The sequence below is a fragment of the Apteryx rowi genome, unplaced genomic scaffold, assembly GCF_003343035.1.
Source record: "Apteryx rowi isolate R43461 unplaced genomic scaffold, aptRow1 scaffold_75, whole genome shotgun sequence".
Lineage (NCBI taxonomy): Eukaryota > Metazoa > Chordata > Aves > Apterygiformes > Apterygidae > Apteryx > Apteryx rowi.
In genome coordinates, this window is record NW_020451038.1 from 1,790,919 (window position 1) to 1,812,910 (window position 21,992).

The 21,992-nt window shown below is 43.7% G+C and overlaps 1 protein-coding gene across 2 annotated transcripts in view; it reads left to right on the top strand.

The window, feature by feature from the left end:
* Positions 1-21,992, top strand: part of KLHDC8B (kelch domain containing 8B) — a 32,572-nt gene that overhangs the window by 7,704 nt on the left and 2,876 nt on the right. The window contains exons 1-4 of one of the 2 annotated variants that reach the window (XM_026088011.1): positions 13,332-13,344; positions 14,008-14,095; positions 20,429-20,714; positions 21,419-21,522. In XM_026088011.1, the coding sequence (XP_025943796.1) occupies positions 20,570-20,714; positions 21,419-21,522 (249 nt within the window). In that variant the 5' untranslated portion in view covers positions 13,332-13,344; positions 14,008-14,095; positions 20,429-20,569. Of the gene's footprint in view, positions 13,345-13,984; positions 14,096-20,428; positions 20,715-21,418; positions 21,523-21,992 lie in introns of those variants that run through there. The other variant, XM_026088013.1, reaches the window with a different exon arrangement.

Below are 21,992 nucleotides of genomic sequence, written 5' to 3' on the forward strand. Positions count from 1 at the left end.
GGCCCTGCGGGCGCAGTGGGGCACAGGTCGCAGCCCGTGGCGGAGGCAGCGGACGCCCCACGCTGGCGGCCCCGGGGCGCCCCACGCTGCTGGCCGAGGGGTGAGTGCGGGGAGGGCCGGGCCGGGCGGCCGTGGGGCCTAGGCTGGCCCTGGCCCCGACGCCCCCTGCCCCCTGCCCCCTTTCTGGCGACGGTAGCCAAAACTGGGGAGTTTCTGCTGTTTTGGGGGGGTTCTGCTGCCAGCGGCAGCAAAAGGTGCTGCGTTTTTCTCCGGCAAAGCCACTCGGTCGCTCCCACGTATTTCTCTTTCGTTTTTCAGCCGTCGGTCGCCCAAGATGAATTTTAATGTCTGGAACATCAAGGAGATGTTCAGCACTCCGACAGCCACGGGGTAAGTAAGCGCCATATGCTTTTACTGCTTTTTTTGTGTGTGTTTGTAACGCTCAAATCACCCGGACGGCGTTGGGGCTGTGCCGAAGGGCCGGGGTAGCTGCCCCCAGGAGCGTGCCGGAAAACGCGCGGCAGCTGCCCCTGCCCGGAGGAGCCAAACAAACCAGAGCATCCCCGTCGGCTGCCGGGTCCGTAGGGCCACGGCAGGTTTATCCCGGCGGCCGGGGGGAAAAGCCCGGCAGGCTTTTGGAAGAGCCCAGCCCCAACACGGGCCCTTAAATCGGTGCCGCTGGTCTGGATTCTAACCTGCTCCTGGGCTTAAGAAATTGCTTTATTGCCACGTAAAATAACTGCAGGCTGCGCGCGTGAGGCTGCGTGATTTCCAGCGCACAGTTTGCGCTACAGAGTCTGTCGAGCACAAAAGCCGCTCGGTAAGGTTTATAAGGAAATTGTATACACAGTCCTTCAACCTGAATGACATATTTTGGAGGTTTTTGTACTGTCGGTGTTAAAAAATTCTTGGGTTTACCAAAATTTTGCATGTTTAACAGCATTTACTCAAGTTAGGCATTTTAATGGTCCAATTACTTGAATTTATGAGTCTTAAAACAATTGACCGAGGAGCCATAGGAACCTTTAATGATCATTTTAAGCTACTTTGTATAATTGTGGGGATTACAAATAAACCCCAATATTTGGAGATAGACAGGATGACCCAGATAATGATAGTTTTTTTCCCATGTTAGTCCTGGGCAAAATCAAAAAAAAGGTTCATATGGGGCTAGATTATGTTATCTTCCTTTCATTCACTGTAGTGAATGCTAATTCATACAGAGAATTCATGCAGAGATCTTGTCAAACTAACTTGATACCTAGATGCGATAAGATGCAATTTAAGTTTGGTTGGTAAAGAGTATGGTGTTAACCCAAGGTTAAAACTTCTGTTAAAATGTGAGATAATAGTACATGGTAGTTCATTAAGAATCTAGAATGATAAAATAAATAATATGGGACACATTAATTCAACAGAAACTTAGCTAACTGACATATCTTAAATGTAATTTTGAATCAGAAATATCAAGGACTTCCATTTCTGGTGGAATCTCACACAGTTCAGTACGTGATTTTGTGCTGTCTGCTACTATTACTACCTAGAAAAAACATGGAATAATTACTGTTAAAATATATAAATGTTATAAAGATCACAGAATAGAAAATAATGGCTACAGGTCTTTTGACACAGAGCTAGCAGGATCCCTTGATAGGCTGAGTTGAGGCAAACAGGATGGTCTGGATATATCTCAACTAACCTGCGCAGTCAGCAGAGGCACCTAAATTAGCAGCCATGCTTAGACTTAGGTGCTCCACAGCCAGATGAGGAGAAGAACATCTCCATTCAGCCTCTGTGAGACCAAAACCTCCCTGTGGATCTGCCGTACCTATGGGAAAGCCATCCGGAGTAGTCCGTGTCTGCAGGATGGTGAGCTTATCCTGGGGAACGGGATGCTGAGCTGGCTATGGAGCATGGCTGTCCAGAAGTAAGCTCCCTGCGCACCAGCAGGACCATGATGTATGGGCAGGGGCTTCCTAAGGAATAGCAGGTTATTCCGTCCGCGTTAGTACTCTCGCAAAGGTGGTGGCAGATGGTGCAGAACAGTTCGGATTAGTCTCCATGGTTCAAACACGGGATGGGTTGAGTAAAGAGAAATGGCCACTTTGCCCCAGTTCCTAACTTTTCATTGCTTTTCCGGCTGTTTTCCTCTCTTGGTTTAGAATAGGAAGAGGTAGAAACTTTGCAAGGGAATTAAGCTAAGAGGTAATCTGACAGCTGGAAAATGAACCATATCGTTTGGTTGTTGTGGCTTCATATTCCTGGAGACTAGCTGGAGACTCTGCCCCACTTGTATAGTCACTGCATTGTAAAGAGGCAGGGAGAAACAGCTGAGTGAACTACAGGAAATATATCTAGAATTAATCCGTGGTTAATTATTGTCTGTTAATTAACCCATTCTGTGATTCTGTTTGTGTCTGCGTTACTCTCAGCTACTAAGCACTCCAATAGATTTACCATTGCAGGGAATTTTAAAATCAGCACTGGCTGCTCTGCTAAAAGCTGTTCTAAAAACTGTTGTATGGTTCAAGCAGGAATTCATGCAGGAAAGTCTTGTGGCCTGTCTTATGCAACACTTAGATAAGTGACTTAAATGGTCCCTTCTTGCTTTATGGAGAGAATAGATAAAATGAATCATGATGTGCAATATCATTGCACATTATGTAACTCTAAAATTATTCTGTATATTGCATTTCTATGTATGACACTTTTTTTTTTCAAATAGAAGTCAAAGAGCAGATAGAACTGCCCACATCTACAATATATAATGAAACAACAAATGTTATTTGGGTGTAAATATCTGGAGAGCAAATACTTAAGAAGTGCTACATTATCTATAGCAGAATACTATCTTTTGCACCACATAGCTAAAAAATAGAGCTAGACTTATCCCTTGTTTTACTCCTGAGAAGCTAATTGATGTATTTGGTCCTCTGAGCCTCTGTTAGTTAAAAAAAGCCAGTTACATAAGACCTGCATTCACAGTTTTAGTCACATGGTCTCTTTGGCCTGATATTAGCATGAYGATGGATGATAATGAAAACATAATAATAGCTTACTTGCCCATTATAAAAGTACTTGTCACATGCACATGAATTAATTGAATTTTGCACAGATGCAGGGGTCAAAGGGGAGCTAATCCAGAGAAAAGCGTGTTTATGTCTGTCACGATTTGTTCTTTATAAATATGCTTTGCATAATTCTATTGTCTTCTTGGTACCCGCAGCTTTCTTTTTTATTTATTTATTTTAAAGTAGTTAGTTACATTTAAGTATAGCCCGGAAACCCATGACTTTCATTCTGGTCAGAGAATGAACAGAGGAAACTTAGTGAAGAGTATGTATCTATAATATTCTGTAGAGTCATGCAGTAGGAAGGGAAATGACGAGAAGAAGTACAGGTGCCGGTAGGTGATCATTTGAGTTCCTTCCTCCTCCCATGTGTCCTGTCAGCTACAATGTCTTCCCTTCCTTTAATTTTAACTAGTTTATTAATGCAGGAAAAAAAAAACAAAAAACACAGAAAAGATTTTAACACCTGTTCCTCACCATTCCACCTTATTTTTTGCAAGTGAGTTGCAAGGGTCAAATAGGGCATAAAACATTACTGAAAATGCAGCTGGGTTTTTGGAGAAGTTAAGAGGAAGGAGCAGGCTCTCAGCAGGCAAATCAGCTTTTTCTAAAGGGAGAGAAAAGTTCACACATAGGAGTGTGAGCATGCGTGTGAGTATTTGAAATAGTGGGAAAAGGTGTTAATTACTTTTTCCCAGCTCACTTATCCTGTTACTAGAAACATTTCTCACTACAGCAGGATATGATATAGAATTCCCAGAACACCGTCTTTGAGGGACCTTTAAAATGAAACGTAAAATTAGCATGTAATGTTGGCAGGATGCAAACCATGCTGTTCGTTCTTTGCAAGCTTGAGGCAGGGTGTCACTTTTGAGAGCAGCTGTCACCAGTTCCATCAGAAATGCAGAACTGCAGCGATACCATGACGTCACGATAATTTCTGCCGAAACCCCAGAGAAGGGATGATTTACTGTGAACCTACTGTGCTTCCTTTCTCTCCGTGCTGCTCGCTGTGTCTCAGAGCAGGCTGGAGACTTGGAGTTTTATTTGTAATTTATTCTGTCGGACGCACATGTGCTTCTCTGTAAGTGCTGGAAGCCTAAGAAAATAGGGTGGGGGAACAGGGGTCCCTTGTTTTAAATACATTTGTTGACATAATAGGCATCTTAGAAACTTAGCAGAAGGAAGATCATCAGTTTGACACGGTAATATCAGGGTGCCATTATTTAAGGAAGTGGGAGGAGGTGATGCCAATAGTGCTGTACAGTGGGGAAAGCTTAGGATCAATTTAATTGTATGGATAAACAACACAATTTTTTTGGATTGAAATGCCAGACCTAATTAGGCAAAGTGTAGTATTAGGTGTGTACTGCTGACTGCGCCGCCAGAAGGGCATGCTAAGAGAGATCACCGAGGATCCGGGAACAGCAGTCACGGTAGCAGTGATACTTCAATTAGCCTTTTATCGACTGGATTAGCGTCACCAGGGTGTGAGGCTGAAACTACATTTTCAGACACCATAAATACCTGCCTAAACCAGGGAACTCCCAGGGGAAAAATATGCTTGCCTTGATCCTGAGCTGAGCACAAAACCCTCATTCAGAATATCACTACTGTAGTGCTACCATAAAAGAGATGATAATGAGCTGAAATCAACATTTCTGCAGGAGCAACAGAAGCCAAAAATCCACTACAGAAATATTTAATTTCAAAAAAAAAAGGGATTGACATAGAAATAAGGAAGCTTGCTCAAAGAAATTAAAAGGGACAGCCAAAAGGGTTAAATGCTTGCCTGAGGCATAGAGATTATTTAGACCTCATATTGAAGCTCAGAACAAATGTGTACCAGCTAGCAAATGAGACTTGTGAGTACGGGACTGGCATGCTTAAGTAGCATGGTAAAGAAGACTACTGAAAATGAGAAGACATCCTTCAAGAAGTTTTATCAAAGAGAAGAATAGAAAATAAAATATTTTACATTGAATTTACCAGAATTATATTGTTCCATGAGGGGAAAAAAAAAAAAAGAGTAACTTGCTAAAGGCATAAAAACTAATAAACCCACTTTCAAACACATCAGAAGCAGAAAGCCTGCCAGAGAGTGTCAGGCYAACATATGATGAAAATATTAAAGCAGCATTCAAAAAAGATCTCTAAGTTAAGGCCTGCTTGAGCTATTACTCTATATAATGGCTTATTTCTGCTGCTGAGAAAAAACTTTCAAGTTTTACAGCCTCATTCAATTGTTTCATGAAATTCCAGCCCACGTAGCAGGCCCACATGTTTTGAAGTTGTCTGAAAGTCCCAGAATTGGGAGCAAATGAAGGAGAGAGCCAGATCAATGACTGAGAGAGCAGCCATAAAAAATCCAGAGCCTTAGAGGAATCAGAAACTGTGGCTTTAAGTGTAGCGTGCAGCCTGGAAGATGGCTCCAGATGGGGGGGCAAAAAAAACTGTCTCCAGATGTCTAATTCCTAATATGGTCAGGAATAAATTTGGTGTAAGTAAAYGAGGCTGCTCCAAAGAAATCTCTGACTCCCCGTCCATAATCTCCTCGTAACGGAAAGGACCTGAGAGGCCCTGGCGACAGGCTCACTGCTCGGGACAAAAGGGGTAACGTGGTTTCCAAGGTGAGGAATGTTTAGAGAGGATTGAATCACATTTGAACAAATAATTGAATTGCTCATAGAAATTAAAAATGACCTTGAGGAATTAAAACAAGACCACAAGGAATTTGAGCCTAAAATCCGGAACCGGAGGCAGTGTTTGAGCTGATAACCTATAAGGATTTCATTGTGGTTAATACATTAGGGTCTGGGCCAAGAAGGTGTCTTACAAAATCTGTTTGTAGAAGTTTCTTTTAAGATATGGCTCAAACAAAACAAATGATTTCCAGCGAACAAGTCGTTCCGTTCCAGAGGACAGAAAACAGACGGATAGTTTGATGCCATGGCAGTTCCCAGTGGACAGACAGTGCATGGCTGGAAGCTGCAATAGCAGTTAAAATTCTTTAAAACGCCACTGGATGCTAAAGCTCTTCTGCACCCAAAGCACACACTGATCCTTGCTCGTTCGCTGAACGCTTTGGCAGCCAGCAAGAAGTAACAGCGAGAAGAGCATGGCAGAACTGGAGTCACTTCCTATAGATATAGAATAAAGCTATGAGGAAAGTAGGTGAGAAGGAGCTGCCAGATTTTCCCGTGGATTTGTTGTGACACAGCCCTGGTCCCTAAATGAGAAGGAGCAGAATGAGCTCAGAGATTTTCTGGACAGGAATCAGGAAAAAAGGCACTTCTGTTGCACTGATGCAACTCAGGATCATTACCAGGAGTAAAAGACCACTTCTTTAGGCAAGAAGCCTTATTGCATGGTGAAGAAATATATCAGGAAGGCATAAGTGAGCTTCATCCACCAGGCTTCTGCAGAAGAAGGATGTTGGCACAGATTCAGTGTGGATGATAGAACGAAATAMAATCGCTTACAGGAGCCTGCTGCAGCACCGTGAACAAATGTTATTCTAACACTGAGTTTGCTTTTCCAACTGACTCTTAAAATTTAGTATTGGCAAGTAGGGATGGATCCAAACAACAGGGTAAAAATTGTTTCTATTGCCAGATGAGGCCTTTGACAATTTATAGATTTTTAGCTTGTCCACGCACCTATAAATATCTAAGAAACACAAGAAGGGAGTATTGCATGGTGGATTTCTTTTGGTCCATTGTATCTGCCAGCTATTTTGAGGCAAGGTAAAACCTTTGAATGAAAGGCGATATATTTGCATACAGTCATCATGAAATGTTTGGTGGTGGAAATCGGAACTCAAAGAAATGAAAGAAGCTCCTTCCAAAAGAATGCGACTTACCTTGCAGAGGGGGAATTCCCACTGACAACATGGAAACTGAGACGGTGAAGAACTAGTTGACTCCCCAGATATGCAGAGGGCTGCACATTTTTCAGCATGCTCATATTACAGAAAGTGTTAGAGTTGCCAATATTGCAATACCTTGCATAAAGCTAGGTGGGAAAAAGAACCGATTCCATCGGTCAGCGGGATATGATTTAGCGCTTTTGTAGCTCCCAAGAACTTATGACTGCACTTGTCTTATTCCTAAATCTTTTTTGTACGGGACACAGATCCTAGTGCATATAACATGGGACCCCTACTGGCACAAATGCACAAAGGACTCAGGAGATGGCTCACTGCAGCAGAAAGCTGAGTCCTCCTGAGACGAACTATTGCATCACCTAACTGGGACTTCCAACGGGAATTAGATATCTAGAATGTCTCCCCGCTGTTTATAAGGAAGCGTTTATATTTAGGACGGATCATGGATCCATGAAGCTCAGGAATCCTGAAAGAAACGGTCAGGTGGTTAGAAAAGCCGTGGTTGTCCGATTTCACCATCGCGGGCTGGCCTGGGCCCAAGCGTGGCCACGCTGATGCCTTGTGCAGATGCTCGTGTTAGGATATTAATCACTAGCTGCGTTAAGCAAGGGAGAAAGAAATCTGCTGCTCAGGGGAACGAGTGTGGTCAGGAGAGACAGCTGTTTTCTCTCCCCCCATAATTAGCAGAAGTGTCATCGTTCCTGAACTACTCACTGGGATACTGGATGTAAGACAGAAAAATGAGACTCTGGAGCTTTTGACAGCCTTTTTTGGTCATAGCACCAGTGCACGGCGAGGTGGGGAAGTCACGTGGCCCATAAAGTCCTCTGGGCTGCAATGCTCCTCAGAACATCCGTAATAAAAACTCTTTATTATAGGAAACTTGTGGTTTGGACATTAAATAATATAAAGGGACTGAGAAAACGAGCAGGTTATGGGATGTGAAATCCGCTGATTGTACCAGACACTTTGAAAGGGGAGTATGGAACTATATGTTGCCATTAAAACACTTAGGGATTGTAAAAACCGTTCCCCAAACTAGGAGAGAGTTTCCCTTGCCTGAAATGGGGGAGGATATAGCAGACTGGTGCAGGAGCTGTAATGCTGCCGTTGTAAGCCGGGGTCCTGTCCACGTGGGGCTGCGGCAGCCTGCGAGCTCACATCCCTTCCTGACACGCCGGCATTCGGCAGCCGCGGCTCACCGTGGGGTTGGGTGGTTTTTTTCTTTTTTTTAATTTAGCAAAAGTTTAGCTGAGAAGGAAACAAGAAGCTGTGACAGTAAAAGTTATATTCAGATCTTTTGAAATTAGATTTGGGGTCTTCAGGCAGGTCAAGGGAGAAGTTTTGAATTCAAGCAGATATATGGGACTTTTTGAGGATCCAGAACCTCAGAGCTCATCTGTCTATTTTTGTCTGCAACTCAGTGGACTCAGTGGGTTCAAAGCCAAAAGTATTAATATGATATTGTCACTGACTCCACTAAATAAAGAAGAGGGGGCCTGAACAGTTCAACCACTCCTACTAAATCCTTTTTCCGTTGTGTGTATTTATGATGTTTGGGCTCTTTCCAAAACCGGAGATTAACTGCAAATTTCACTGCTAATAAACATTGCGGTGATCATCTTTTCTTAGACATGTGAGTGAGTCTCCTGTTCCTTTTTCCTTTAGTTATATGATTTCATAGAGAAGGAAAACCCTGCCTGAGAGTCTCTTCCATTAATTTTGATCTGTAATTCTCAGTTCTGTTCACCCGTGTTTTACCAGGCACGATCACAAGAAAGTCTTTGTGATTTATTAGTAAACCTTTCGATTTGAACTAATTGGGTCTGTTTTCTTGTCCCTTTTTAAGAAATGTTATATAATGAGATTTTTGTTCCCCGGGGCAGGCTGGGGTAAGGCTTTGCGCAGTGAGGCGCAGGGTGGAGGAAAGGCTCGCTCAGCCCCTGGGGGTTTCACCCATTGCTCCCGAGAACAGCACCAAAGGAAGCAACACATCTCTTTCATTTCATTAGCTTAAAAAACAGGGATGGGAGTATAAACCTGGCCCCACATTCCTTACGTTTGGGCCTAGCCTGAGTGCTCCATCAGACCTTGCAAAGACGGGGCGATGGAGTACTGACCGTGTGAAAAATGAAAAAGCCAGCTCCTTTCCTAGGAAAAAAAATTGAAAGCAGCCTCTGACAAAATGAGAAGCGGTACAGCCGTGTGTGGAAACCTTTGTAAGAGGGAACCTGGCATCACTCCACAAGCCTCGGCGATAAATTGGCAGAAGCAGTGTCCATGAAGAGGAGCAGAAACAGAGAAATGTAGTACAAAATCAAGGCTAGCCAGAAAGGGTTTRTTGGGGTCACCCTCAGGGAAAATCAAGAGAACTTTTGAGAGGCATGATCTTGCATGTGAAATATTTCTAATGAAACAGAAGCAAGCCCCAAGGTGTCCCTCAAGCTAGGACTGAGCAACCGAGCAAGGAGAAAGAGCTGAGCACGTCATGGTTAAACACGTGCTGGGCAGAGGAGCAGTGACTTTGCATTGCAGTGGGCTACGAGTACTCATATAGCGTTAAAAGTTCCCCGGTTGTAGGCACGGAGCCCTCCAAACGAAGAGGGAAAACGAGCAAGGKGGGGCAGGCCGTGCTGGAGCGGTTGCAGCCAGTCTGCTTGGCATTTCTAGTCTTTTGCTTTTTAATTGCTTGATTCACAATTTAATTCACAACCTGCTCTGCCTTGTTTCAGGCCCAATAAGTTTTCCGTTCGGGGCAGCGCGCCTAGCGATTACTCAAGTCTGAGCGATTCCCAGCTCCTCTTCGGCTCCCAGTTCTGCCCGGAGAACGCGCAGTTGTCTGCGGCGCCGCTGGAGCTGGGCACCCAGTTGGGCCAGCAAAACTCCCAGGACGTGAGTCTCCCCCTCTCATTTAGCCCCATGCAGGGACACAGCGACAATTCAGAATTCATGCAAAATACTGCAAACAGGGATTAAAATTCCCTGCCTCCAGAAAATGTTAATAACTCGTGAGATCAAATATCTTTGGATCCTGTAAAAAGTGTACATATTTACTGTAACTAACCAAACTATCTGCTTGGTTAGCTAAAAAACTAGTATTTGTAACAGACTGTTATTGGGTTAGGTATTATTTTATTTTGCTGCATTTTTAAAATTGATAAAATGATATAAAATTATTCTCAAGTTAATGTCTTCAGACCAGCTGTCTAAGGTACAATATTCCATTTACTCCTTCTGTGAGCGGTGCTGTGTTTCTCTTTATTAGCTTTCTGGAAGACTGACAGAGATAGTCAGTATTTTCCTATTTACTTCCATAAACTGAAAATTAACTTGCTGTATTGCTGTTATGGCAGATGCTTGAATGATTTTGGTTGAAGAGCTTCTATGCTCAAAATCTTTCTCCTACAGCGTGTGGCTTCTGATGTTACCAGCCTCCCTAAAATAGTTCCTTCACCGCTAACAGATACCTCTGGATCCAAATAAAGACACCTGACAGCAAAGATTAGGGAAGAGTAATTGCGCCAGCTCTGTGGCCCTAGGCAGTCATTCGCCTCCCGATCCTATCTGCTCTCCTCTGCATTTTGCTGAAGATCTTGCCCGTTAACTGCAGTAGCTTTTCATCAGACACAGAAAAAGAAATTCACTCTTCAAGATGAAAAACGACAATCTAGTGAAATTTGCATTTGTTTATGTTTTAAGGAAAAGGCATTTCCATTTTGGTCACACAGTGCCTGCAGGATGTAGTTTGTAGGATGAAGGAGGTCTTTACAGCTTTCCTATTAATATTAAATTTCTTGGTCTGAGAGGTATATTGAAGCATGTGAAAAACTGATCTACAGTCTGCTGATGTTGCTACTTGGCAGCAAAATGATGTCTTCCAACAGGAAATGCAATGGGATTTTATTTAGATTAATGTATAGGGAGCTCCCACTGGCATCTTTAACTTTTCCACAACTTGCTCTCCCCTGAACTTTTGTGCTGCTATGAGGAACACCGCAATTAATTTATGTCTGTGTTCAGCATATCATAAAAAACTGTGCGTACCTGATGATTGCAATGGACTGAAAATAAGCACAAATGAGGGAAAAACCTGAGTTTGAGGGAGCTCAGGCTGGGGCTCAGCTCCACAGGAGGCTGATCTAACTAGGTTCACCGGGTGAACCATAATCTTGTGAAATTCTTAATCTCCTTGTCCAAGCTGATCTATGTCCAATCACTATGATCCCTCTGCCTGCAAAGCACTTGGTACACAAATGTTTTTTGCTAATTAATGTTCTYGTTATTTTTATAGTTCAACATTTTTCTTTTTTTTTCTGTGACAGAGTGAGCCCAGTATTTTTACCAAATACCAGACAAAACCACASCTATTTGATGAAGATGCAAGAGAGAAAGGTTTGCTTCATTTTGGTGCAGGAAAAGTGAAGAGYGTCCTGGAAAATTTCGAAGTGAATAAGAACAAAATAAAGGACAAATATGACCGGTATGTAGACATTCAGAGTAAACTCTTTCTGGGAAGGCGGTTATCACTCCCCGCAGTTCCTTCTGTCCCTCTTAAAAGTCATGCATGGCYTGGCTGCATATTTCTCCAAGAAAAGTATCTTTTGGGGTTTTAGATAATCTCTGATTGGAAAGAGTCACAGGATAAGAGACTAGGGTTTGTTTGGAATGAGATTTATGTAACACTTTCAGCCATAAGCCACAAGGACCAGAAAGAGTATAACCTGAATTTACCTTTGTCCTTCTTTATCTGATCAGCAGATTTTTTGTCTGTATTGATTGATTATTAAAGCCCATATTTCTCAAATTTTTGTGGACTGTATTGCGAGTGATCAAAGGGACTGTTAGGGCAGCCTTTACATCAGGACAGAGGAGGAGACTGCCAAGCATACTTGTGGGCAGTGGAAGATGCAATGATTACATCTGTACATATYGACACATCTCTCTATAATTTTACTTGTATACAAGATTTTTATACCTGTGTTTTTGCTAACAGGCAAGTTTCATTTGCTAATGAGCTCTTTGTCAGATGTTAAGGATTTAATATACCTGTAGGTCCTATAGGGCTTTATTGAACAAGCCAGCAGTTTCCATCTCAAAAGTGAAAGATGGCAAGCTCCCCAGTGGATCTATAAATAATTCTTAGCTCTGTACGTTTTGTAATGTGACATCCAAAGTGAAACATATTTTTGTTAAAAGCCTTTAACCGAATCAGACTGTGTATCTCTTTCTCTCTCTCTTTTGCAACGGCACTGTGCTTCTGATAAGGCCAAATGTGATGCTTTAGTGCCTGTTAGAGAGGAAGAGGATTTTTTGTAAGTAAGTGAATTATGAGGAATGAACAAATTATTTTAAATGCTTTGTCAAAACTCTTAATTATCCTTTATTTCTTCTTTGAATGAATTGTGCTTCTTTCTAAACTCCAGACTCACTCCCAGGATTAGAAACAACTTTATAGAAATAGCTATATTACCTTTACAAAGATAAATGCATGACTTACCAATTTGTATCCCCTGCAAGTTTGACTATTAAGATCARCATCTTCCTTTACATAATGCTAGAAAGATCTCGGAGGCCCTGCCTGCTCCTTGTGATTAGACTCTACCTAGCCTCCCCCTTTTTGGTGGTTGCAATTTGGATCACTAAATGATCAATTCAAAATGACCTGAATCTTCAGAGAGGAAATAGGTTATTGCTTCACTTAGCAACAGTCCTTGCATTTTGGTTTGATAGGTTAATCGTGAATATAGCTGGGGTCCTGATAGGCTCCCTCAATTCAAAAGGAGGGATAACAGAAACCACAGGCATAATCTCAGGAGAAAGGGATTTGTCGTATTTGTTCCTCCTGGCCTGGGCTTTGTTGATGSTGAAGCTTTTTTCATATTTTTCCCACAGTTATTTTAGTCCAAATATAAGACGGATGTATCCGAGCAACTGGCAGGGCACCTCCACCACGGCTGGCTCCTTCCGGGGGAGCTAGCGCAGTGGTAACTGCCCAGCACCTAATGTGCAGTTGTGTAAATGCACTCTAAAACTTCCAAGAGGTGCACAAACGCTAGGCCAAAAGTGGGAGAATAAAACAAATATATGTGTGTATGGGTGTATATATATATRTTTCTTTTTTCTTACTCTACGTAGTAGTATTCATGTTTTCCTAAAACAAGCAAGGTGGCTTCAAAGGGTTACATCCCCTGAAGTGAGCGCATTGCTGTGCTTACGTTATGCACTGCGCTGTGCCTGGCAGCGTTTCACGTCTCGCGTTTACTGCGATCTTTTCGATCTCTAACTACCTCCGCAACTCACGTGTCTGTTTTGTACTTGCTGTTTTTTTTTCATTTTAGTGAGGTTTTAAGCACCTTTATTTCCAGTATCAAAGACAGGCTTCAAGGGGTAAGTTAACTCAAATTCAGAGCCCAGAATAAGGGAGAGCTGGAAACACTGTAGAAGATGCACATTCTCCCATTTACTGTGCTATTTGAATCATGACACTGTTTGTCTTGAGCATTCAGACACTTTAAGCCAACAATTGTCAAATTTTTCTGCACGTACCATCCTCTTTGTGGCCTATCTTTAGGGTGACCCCCTTGCTTCAGAGTCAGCAACTGAATTTCTTTGGGGCTAGGGAGCAAGAGCAGTCTCTAATGGCTGCCTGCAAATATAAATTCTTGTTTCCTTCTACCTGGGGAAAGTAGGCTACGCTCTATAATAAGTGAATACAATGCGGTCTTATTGTTTGAGGGTATTTTTCTCCCCCTTTTATAGTTAATTTGATTAATATTATTATTAATAGTGGGTTTTTTTACGGATTAATACCTCTATTTCAAAACCTGTTAAGATTTCTGTAACGTTTCGTGAGCCTTTTGAGCCATTCCAGATCTCCTCTGGGATTGTGACAACAGCTGGACAGACTGTTTTAAGCACTAGATAAATATCCATTTTGGGGCTGTTCAGTTCCAAGAGTTGCAGTTGTTATTCTGTGGTGTTTTGGGCTGTGTTTTTGCAAACCAATAGGGGACAATGTATTAATTCTCTCACTTACCATGTTTTTTGCAGTTGCAAGTGTGCTTGGACAAGTTTGAAGAAATGTTCGATTCAAGAAACAAATCCATTTTGGATCACCTAGAAACCATTTCCAAGACATGTAAGCACTTTATATATAATTTCTGTTAACAGCAGAGGGCATTGTCAAGCTGCTGAATGTGAGTGTGTTGTCTCCAAGCTGGGGTGAGCTGGGCAAATCATGCCACTCACAGCTGCTCTTCATAAGGGAGAAGAGCAAATAACATTTATCCACAGTATGGACTCGTTTATTTTTCCATTCTTTCTCTGCTAGCTTTTCCCTTTCTTTGCCTACAGACACTGTCTCTTTTCTTTCTATATTATTGTTCTCTTGCTGTGCTGTGTCGGAGAACTGAAATATTGAGTGGTTAGACCCCATGCACGTACAGATAAATACGCCTTATTGCTTTGTGTTCTGCCCGGAGGATGACAATTTTTAGACTATGTGGCACACAAATGAAAGAGTACCAATAACTTAGATACTTATATCCTGAGTAGCCATCTTCAGTTTTTACAGCTTTCTCAAATTTTCCTGTGTAGATCAAAGTTTTCATGTCTCCTCAATGCTTGAGGTGATTATATTTTACATTTGAGCAAAATAACGGTACTGCTCTTCTTAGGTAAGAAGCAAGTAATGAAATGCATTTTTCTCTGATAAAAGGGTGACCTCCTGAAAAAGCTAATAATATATAACACTTTTCAACAGCTCTGGCTCTGGAGTGGCTAGTCATAGAAGTCTTTATTGCAGGAGAGTGCTTCACAGAAATTGTTTCTAATTTGGCTTAGATCTGAGCCTTTGAGAATGCAGTAATTTTTAATGCTAGCATTATTTTTTATCAGCACTGTGTCAGGGCTCTAAAGAGAGTTGGACTGCTCTGTGCAAGCACAGGAGGCCAGCTCAGTGCATACTAGAAATGTGAAGTGAGTTATATCTTGTGAGTTCAAGGTAGCAGACCTTCACAGAAGCCCTACAATATTTACCGTGCAGTAAAATGTGGCTTTCATGAAGCATGGCATTGACAGATGCCCTTTTAGTCAATACAAACCTCCCGGGCAAAACGAATGGAGCCTGATGCATTCTTCATGAGGCCTCGGTAGCTTGTGCGTGTGAAATACCAATCTTGTTAAACTAAGAAYGCTCCCTTGCAGTGCTTGGCAAGTGCTCTTGATGGGACCTTAATGTAAGCAAGAATCTGTCCATTTTGGCCAGCACAACAAGCTTCCTATTACACATTTGCCCAGTTCCTAATTACTTTGGTGCCTCAGCTTGTCCACTCTGAGGCAGGACTCTGCCTGATTTCGAACACTTCTTGCACAGAAATTGTTGTCAGGGTATTGAAAATCAAATCTATTGTTCGTGATTCCCCGTCTTCCTTCCATGCCATTTGCTCAGCTGTCCTGCTTCTTCTGCTACCCATTTTAAACAAATGTGCTTTGAATGAAATGAGAAACCTCCCAGAGGTGCCCGCTGCTGATTTTCAAAGCAATTGAAAAGAAAAATTGGCACTTTCCGTAATGTATCATGCTGCAGAATGTTGAATATGTAATGAAAATCATCACACGCTCCACAATGTTGTTCTTTTTATATTTCTGGGAGGTTCATCTGTCACTGGTTAATTGCTGATAAACACTGCCGTTTGACTGGTATCACAGTGATGGATAATTAAGTTCCCACCACATAAATATCTGCACTAGTGTCTTGAAAAGATCCCAGCTGAGGCACTTCCTTCAAAGAGACTGGTACGAAATTCCTAAACTCAGGTGATAAAAAACTAAATTCAGAGCTGATAAAGGACTGAATGCTAATGGCTGTTTACACAGTACCTGGGGATGTGGGTGACACRGTAGAAACATGTAAAATCATTGGCAGTGGAGGATTTCACTTTTACAAGATGAGTATAGCACTTGAAGAGGCTCTCTTCAAAGAGAGAAGTGCACCAGGACATTCAAAGAGCCATAAAAAGTAAAGAAAGGTGTAACTTGAAATCAGGTCTTAGAGTCAAGGAGCACCACAAGCCTCATTTATAGCAGTGGGTAGCAAGTAGATTTGGCACAGCCTATGTAGCCCCTGCACTAGAACAAAACAGAAAATATTTTTCAAAGTGCATTTCCAGAGCATTTCCAAATGCTGTTGGGCTGGCGTGCTCTATGTAATAAGATAAAAACTGTTCTCTTCGGAGTGCTCATCCATATGTGCGTGCACGCGGTGGATAGAGCCATGTCTGGCAGTGGAGATGGGATAACATTTGCCTGAGCAGCTTCCACGGAGGCACAGCTGCTCTCCTCACCCAGATTTCAGTGTGCTGCGCACATGGATGTAAACAGGCAAGCAGCCCCTATGTTCTCAGTTCTTCCACCTTATATAGTGTAGTATGTGCAATATTTCCCTTAAAGAGGCATGAGCTGATGCAATTCCCTGACAAAACCCAGTGTTTGGTGGGTAGTTTCCAAACACAACTTGCCTTGAGGCTCCCCAGGCCCAGTAGTGGCTGGCAAGGTTGCCAGGGGAATTCGTTACGTCTATGAGGGTGTGAGGTGACGTCGTTTGCCGCGTCAGTAGGATCTGTCCCCTTACATTCTGTGTTTCTGTGGACTGAAAAGCGGAAAGGTTTGAAGCTGATAAACGAGACACCTTTCTCAAGCAGCTGCTAACCAACTGCGCAGTGACCGGCAGTGAAAATCGTTGAGATGAGGAACTTAATCAGATCGCGGGAAAGACTTGACACGGACGTCAAGAGGATGTGTAGTTACCTTGGTAAATAATGAAACCCCTCAAGGTCGTACCTCAGGACTTCAGGCAATGTGTATGGCAAAACAGGCCGAGATCTGGGGCAGATCATCCCACGTTGCCCTGTGGCAGGTGTCCTCTGCCGTGCTGTGGATCGGGACCCAGACTAAGGGGGCACTGACCTGACAGCGGCTGCTCGGGTGCTGGGGTAMGTCCGAGCACCACGCAGCCGTGCCAGCCCCAGCATCTCGCGCGCTGGCGCAGCTCAGCTCACTGCCGACGGTGAAAATGCAGTGCTCTGCTGAGCTCCGTAGGCATCTTCACAGCTCGTGTCTCATCAGGTTTATACCACCTCCGATTTCCCCTCCTGGATCTGGGCACGGAGGAACCAGCCTCCCTCGAAAGTGTTATTTAAAGCTTCTGTGCTGTCAGTGCAAATCTCAGGAAGAATTGCATGGGCACTCATGATAGATACGCAGCAGAAGCAGTTGTTGTTTAATATTTCTAGGCTGGGAGACTGTTGCTCCCTCCCTCGGCTGCTCGGATTATAGTTTTCAGCTGTCAGGAGTGCAGCTGCACACAAGCCCGGGCTCATTTACTGGGAAGTCTCYGCAGAATGGCGTGGCAGAGCCGACCCAAGCGGTGGGTCCGCCCAGGGCCTGTCCTGAGGCCTTACAGTGTCTTATCTCATGACAGATTTGACTATGTGTTATTAATGTAAACTAGTAGTGTTCAAAGGCAGTGCTATAGCGAATCAAAACAYAGTGATGATCCAGATTATAAAAACCAGTTTTGTTTAGAGTAAAATAGCTTAAGAGAGAGAAAAGTGTATGCATAAGACATCCATTAACTAAAAGTGAGGCTTTTTCCTCCATAAGCAGGTTATTCAATAACTATCTGCTGCGGGTTTTATTTGAAGAAAACTTTCTCTGAGGCAGCTCTTCTTGCTCACCTTCAAAGACAAGAGATATGGCTAAAAGGGTCCTGGATCTGATCTAGTTTGGCTGTCTCARTGCTTTTTCTTTTTTATTAAGTCTAGATAAAACCTGCATTTTTGTTCTGTTTAATAGTGTTTGACAAGTCTGAACACTCCTCTGGCGTGGAAGGGAAGGAGCTTGCCCCTCCTCTGTCCTGATTTTTTTTCTGCAGAATACTCCTACACGCACAAATGAAACACTGAAAAGACTTGCTGTTGGTCGCTTGCCTGCAGCACRCTGTGCTGAGTCAAATGTACATGCAGATCGCAAGCCCAGTGGATATGGTGCTATTTTTAGAGTAAGGATACCATGTTGTATAAGAACAGACAGACTAGGGAAATCAGAAAGCTTTAAAAATAATTCGGAGCTAAAATTAAGCATATGGGGAAGCAGAGCAAGCTGAGGTAAGCTTTCTGATTTGGGTCTTTCTATATCCTCACCACAAAGAGAAGGAATGTGATGAAGTGACGTGAAAGCAGTTTGCTCCTTCTGTCACTGCTGCTTTCCTGCTCTTTGGAGGTTTGCAGGCCTGCAAGGGTCTGGCAGGCTCCCTGAAAACCTGCCCTCCAGTTGAGCGGAGCCCTTAGGTCTAACCAGGGAGATGCTAAGTCTAAAAGGGTCCACTCAAACATTCGCTCCACCACTACAAACCCATTCTACAAGCCACAGCTATCCCACAGGAGTTAATAAAAACCATCCAAATATGTCAGAGCAAAAGACAAAAGCTTAAAAACTACAGTGAGAGACTGGCCAACCAAATTGCCTGCAAAGGTAGAGAGGCTATTAGGAGAAATATGCCCAGATAGTCCTCAAAAATGAGCCTTGCTCCTACAGAGAAGGAGGCAAAGCCCAGTGGTGATGGACATCCTGACACAAGGGACAGCTTCCTCCTGAGCCTTGGTGCAGAAGGTAGTTTAACTCAAAGTGTGTGAGGAAGACGCACAAAGCAGGCAACTGCAGCGTTCCTCCTCCCGGATGGCAGCCGCATGCACTGTGGCCAAGCATCAGGGCTTTGGAGGAAGGCAAATAAAGATAAAAATACCACCTGGCATGTAGGTTCCCCCTGCCAGGAGACAACTCTCAGCAAGCTCCCGTCCCTCAAGTGTCAGCCTCCCGACACCTGACTGGCACCTTTGCCARGGCAGGCAGCCTTGTGCCACCAGACACCTCTGTTTTGCTAGGCTGAATGCTTTCAATCTCCTTTCATAAAAGGAGATTATCATCTAATCGCTTAATTGTCTGCTGGCTTTTCTCTGCATGTGTCCTGGTTCAGTCTTTCTTTGCACATCRATGGCTAGAACTGTCCATGGGCTTCCAACCACGCCATGCTTACGCAGAAATTCCTGTTGGTCCTGGCTTGTAGGCCTTTGCGTGCCATCCCGCTGTATCTCACCTGGTTGCTCCGGTGTCACGATCCAGCCCCCGGTGCTGGCGTACAGCTTTGGGTCACCCGCTAAGTGCCCAGCTGGCTTTTGCACCCAAGTCACTATGGCAGGTTTTAAACAGGCTTGGCCTATGAGCAGTCCTTGAGGAGCACCGTCCAGAACAGCGTTGTGCCCTCAGGACACTCCTTGCAAGAGCTGATGTTTTCCCTTTAATTGAGTCTTTATCCATCTTTTTTCCTCAGCTTTATTCACATTAGATAATGCTTGCCAATGAAAAGCTTTGTTTAAATCTAGACAGAAGCCACTGCACTGCCTTTGGCAACGAAGTCAGCTCTTTTATCCTGGGATATTATATTATTCAGACACAATCTTCCTTTTATAAAACCTTGTCCTATTTATTCCATTTTCCTTCATGCCCTTGATTACTCTTTCCTTCAAGGTCTACTCTAAAAGCGTGGACAGTATGAGGACAAACTAGAGAGCCCACAATTACTCAGATCTCTTTCCTCTCTTCCTCCCGAATGTACTCTTTAAATGTCTCTGATTTCTTACAGAAACAAAGCTTATATGATCACATTCTGTCTGCCTGTCCCCAGTAGTTTTTGACTCTTTGGCCAATTCCATTAGAATTTGACAGAAGGGCAGAGCTCGCCGAGATAATTAAGTCCCTGCAAGTTTAATGAAAATAGCTGGCAGGAGGAGACGAGCTCCTGACTGCTCGGTAGCTCTGCAGCATGAAAGCACACTTCACTGGAGTCAGAGAAGCTGCACGGAAAAGAGCCGAGATAAACTCTCCACGTGCAGGCAAAGCTTCAGCTGGGCTCAGCTCTCCAAAGTCAATCAAACACATTGAGTCTGTAGCAAAAGAGGATTAATTAATTGCAGCGCTCATGTAGCCACTTGTTGGACTACAGGCTTTACGCTGCCTTTTCTCAGCCTCACAGCGGTAGTCCATGACTCCAGAGGTTCAATTATCCAGGCTGGGTGGCTGGGAAAGGCTTTGTTTTAGCAGGAGTGTTTTGCATCTTCTTTGGATACAGCCGGGAAATGTTCCACCCCAGCCACATCATCTGTACACACCTTCCCGCATTGTTCAAAAGACCAGACAAGTTTGGTGAACGGCTCCTCCTTCCCTGCATCACGATCCTGGTTTTACAAGAATACTGCTGTAAGATTGCTGAGGATTTTTCATCTCCACCCACGTTGTAAACTGTATTCCTGTGCTGTAGTGTATTAGGCACAGCAGTGGTTACTGCAAGAACAACCACAACCACATGGGGGAAGTTTATTTTTGTTCGTTTAACAAAATTCCTCTTTTTTAGCAGTTTTTCAACAAGACTGACTGAAGGCAAGAGCATCGTGGTCCAGTTGAAAACTCCGCATGGGATGTCCCTCGCAGGCTCTGTGCTCCAGCAGGCCGTTGCCAGACCCCACTTACCTTCTGGCGTTCCAGCTGCAGCTGCTCGATGGCCAGACGCAGCCGCCTGACTCAGAGCCTGTTTCTGATCCCACCTCTTCCCAGCATCAGGCTCGCTCAGCTGTTCCCAGCCAGAGAGCTCGATCTGACACTCATGGGCAACCTGGGTTTTTTGCATCTGTGGAGGACAATGCGTATGGAGCAAATCTCCCTGAATCTCTCTCTCCAAGAATGTACACAGCAGCACCCAGCCATCCACAGTTGGCGTCCAGGGACTGGGAATCCCAGTTCTTTCCACACTCCCTCATAGTTTCCCACTGTCCCTTCAGGCAGCGTTCCTTTGGTCACCAGCCTCCTACACATTTCTCTCATATGTTCTCTGTTTGGCTGCACTTCTTAATCACGAACCTCTTGCACCTTCTTCCAGTTATTAGGAACATTATTATTCATGTCACACTTTCAAGTTCCCATTTCCCACCAGCTAGTTACAGAAGTGGGTCATGATGTTGGGGTTCCCTTCCCGTGGGCATGCCTATTTAGCAGAAAACTAAGCCATTTAGTAGAAAACTAAGCTTCAGCCTTCCTTGTGCTGAGCCAACCAAGTTTTTCAGCTTCGTATAGCCTTCCTTCTCCAGCTGCCATATTAATAGAGCACAGTAAACACGGTTTGGCCTACGCTCAGCATCTTATAAATTTCAAGTGCTTTGCATTAAACATGTACCCTGCTGTTCATTGCTTGGTGCTCTGGGAGATTTCAGCCGGCAAATCACTATGGTTGCACAACACAGTGGAGTATTTCATGCCAAACCTTGGAGGAAGCAGCAATAGTATTGCTAGCACTTTATTCACATTTACAAATGAAAGACCAAACGTGTTTTTTATTGATTTCCCTGTTTAGTGCAAGACGCTCTTCAAACTCACTGTGGCTCGGTGCTGAAAGCTCTGACAGATAAAAGCCAAATGGAGCAGACACTGCTGGAGATGGAGAGGAGACTTGCAGCTGTAAGTACACAAATTAATGTTTTATTCTGAATCGTGGTTCTGAATTTCTCCCATTTCTTCAAAATATTATCTGAATATTAAATTATCTTCAAATGATGGATTATAAAATAGACAGCTCCTATTCTAATGAAGGGGGAAAGATATTAAAATGCTAATTCTAGGCGAAATACTAATGCTTACCAAGAGTCTGTTAACAGTGCTGTAAGCTCTGATGAAATCCCTGTCGGTAGGAGGGGAGCCTGACAGTGCCGTTGTGGCAGGCGCCTGGGGAATGCTGCTTTCTCATGCTGGCACACACCTTTGCTGGAGGAGCTGGTGCAGTGCCTGCCTGGGAAGGGAGAGGGGTCTCGCAGAAATGCAGGACCTTGTCCCTTCAGTTGGAAGAGAAAAAAGAGGTCAAAAAGGAATAATTGCCAGAGACAAGAGCATGAATGGTCAGAGACTTCCTGGGTCCTGGCCAGGTCTGGATT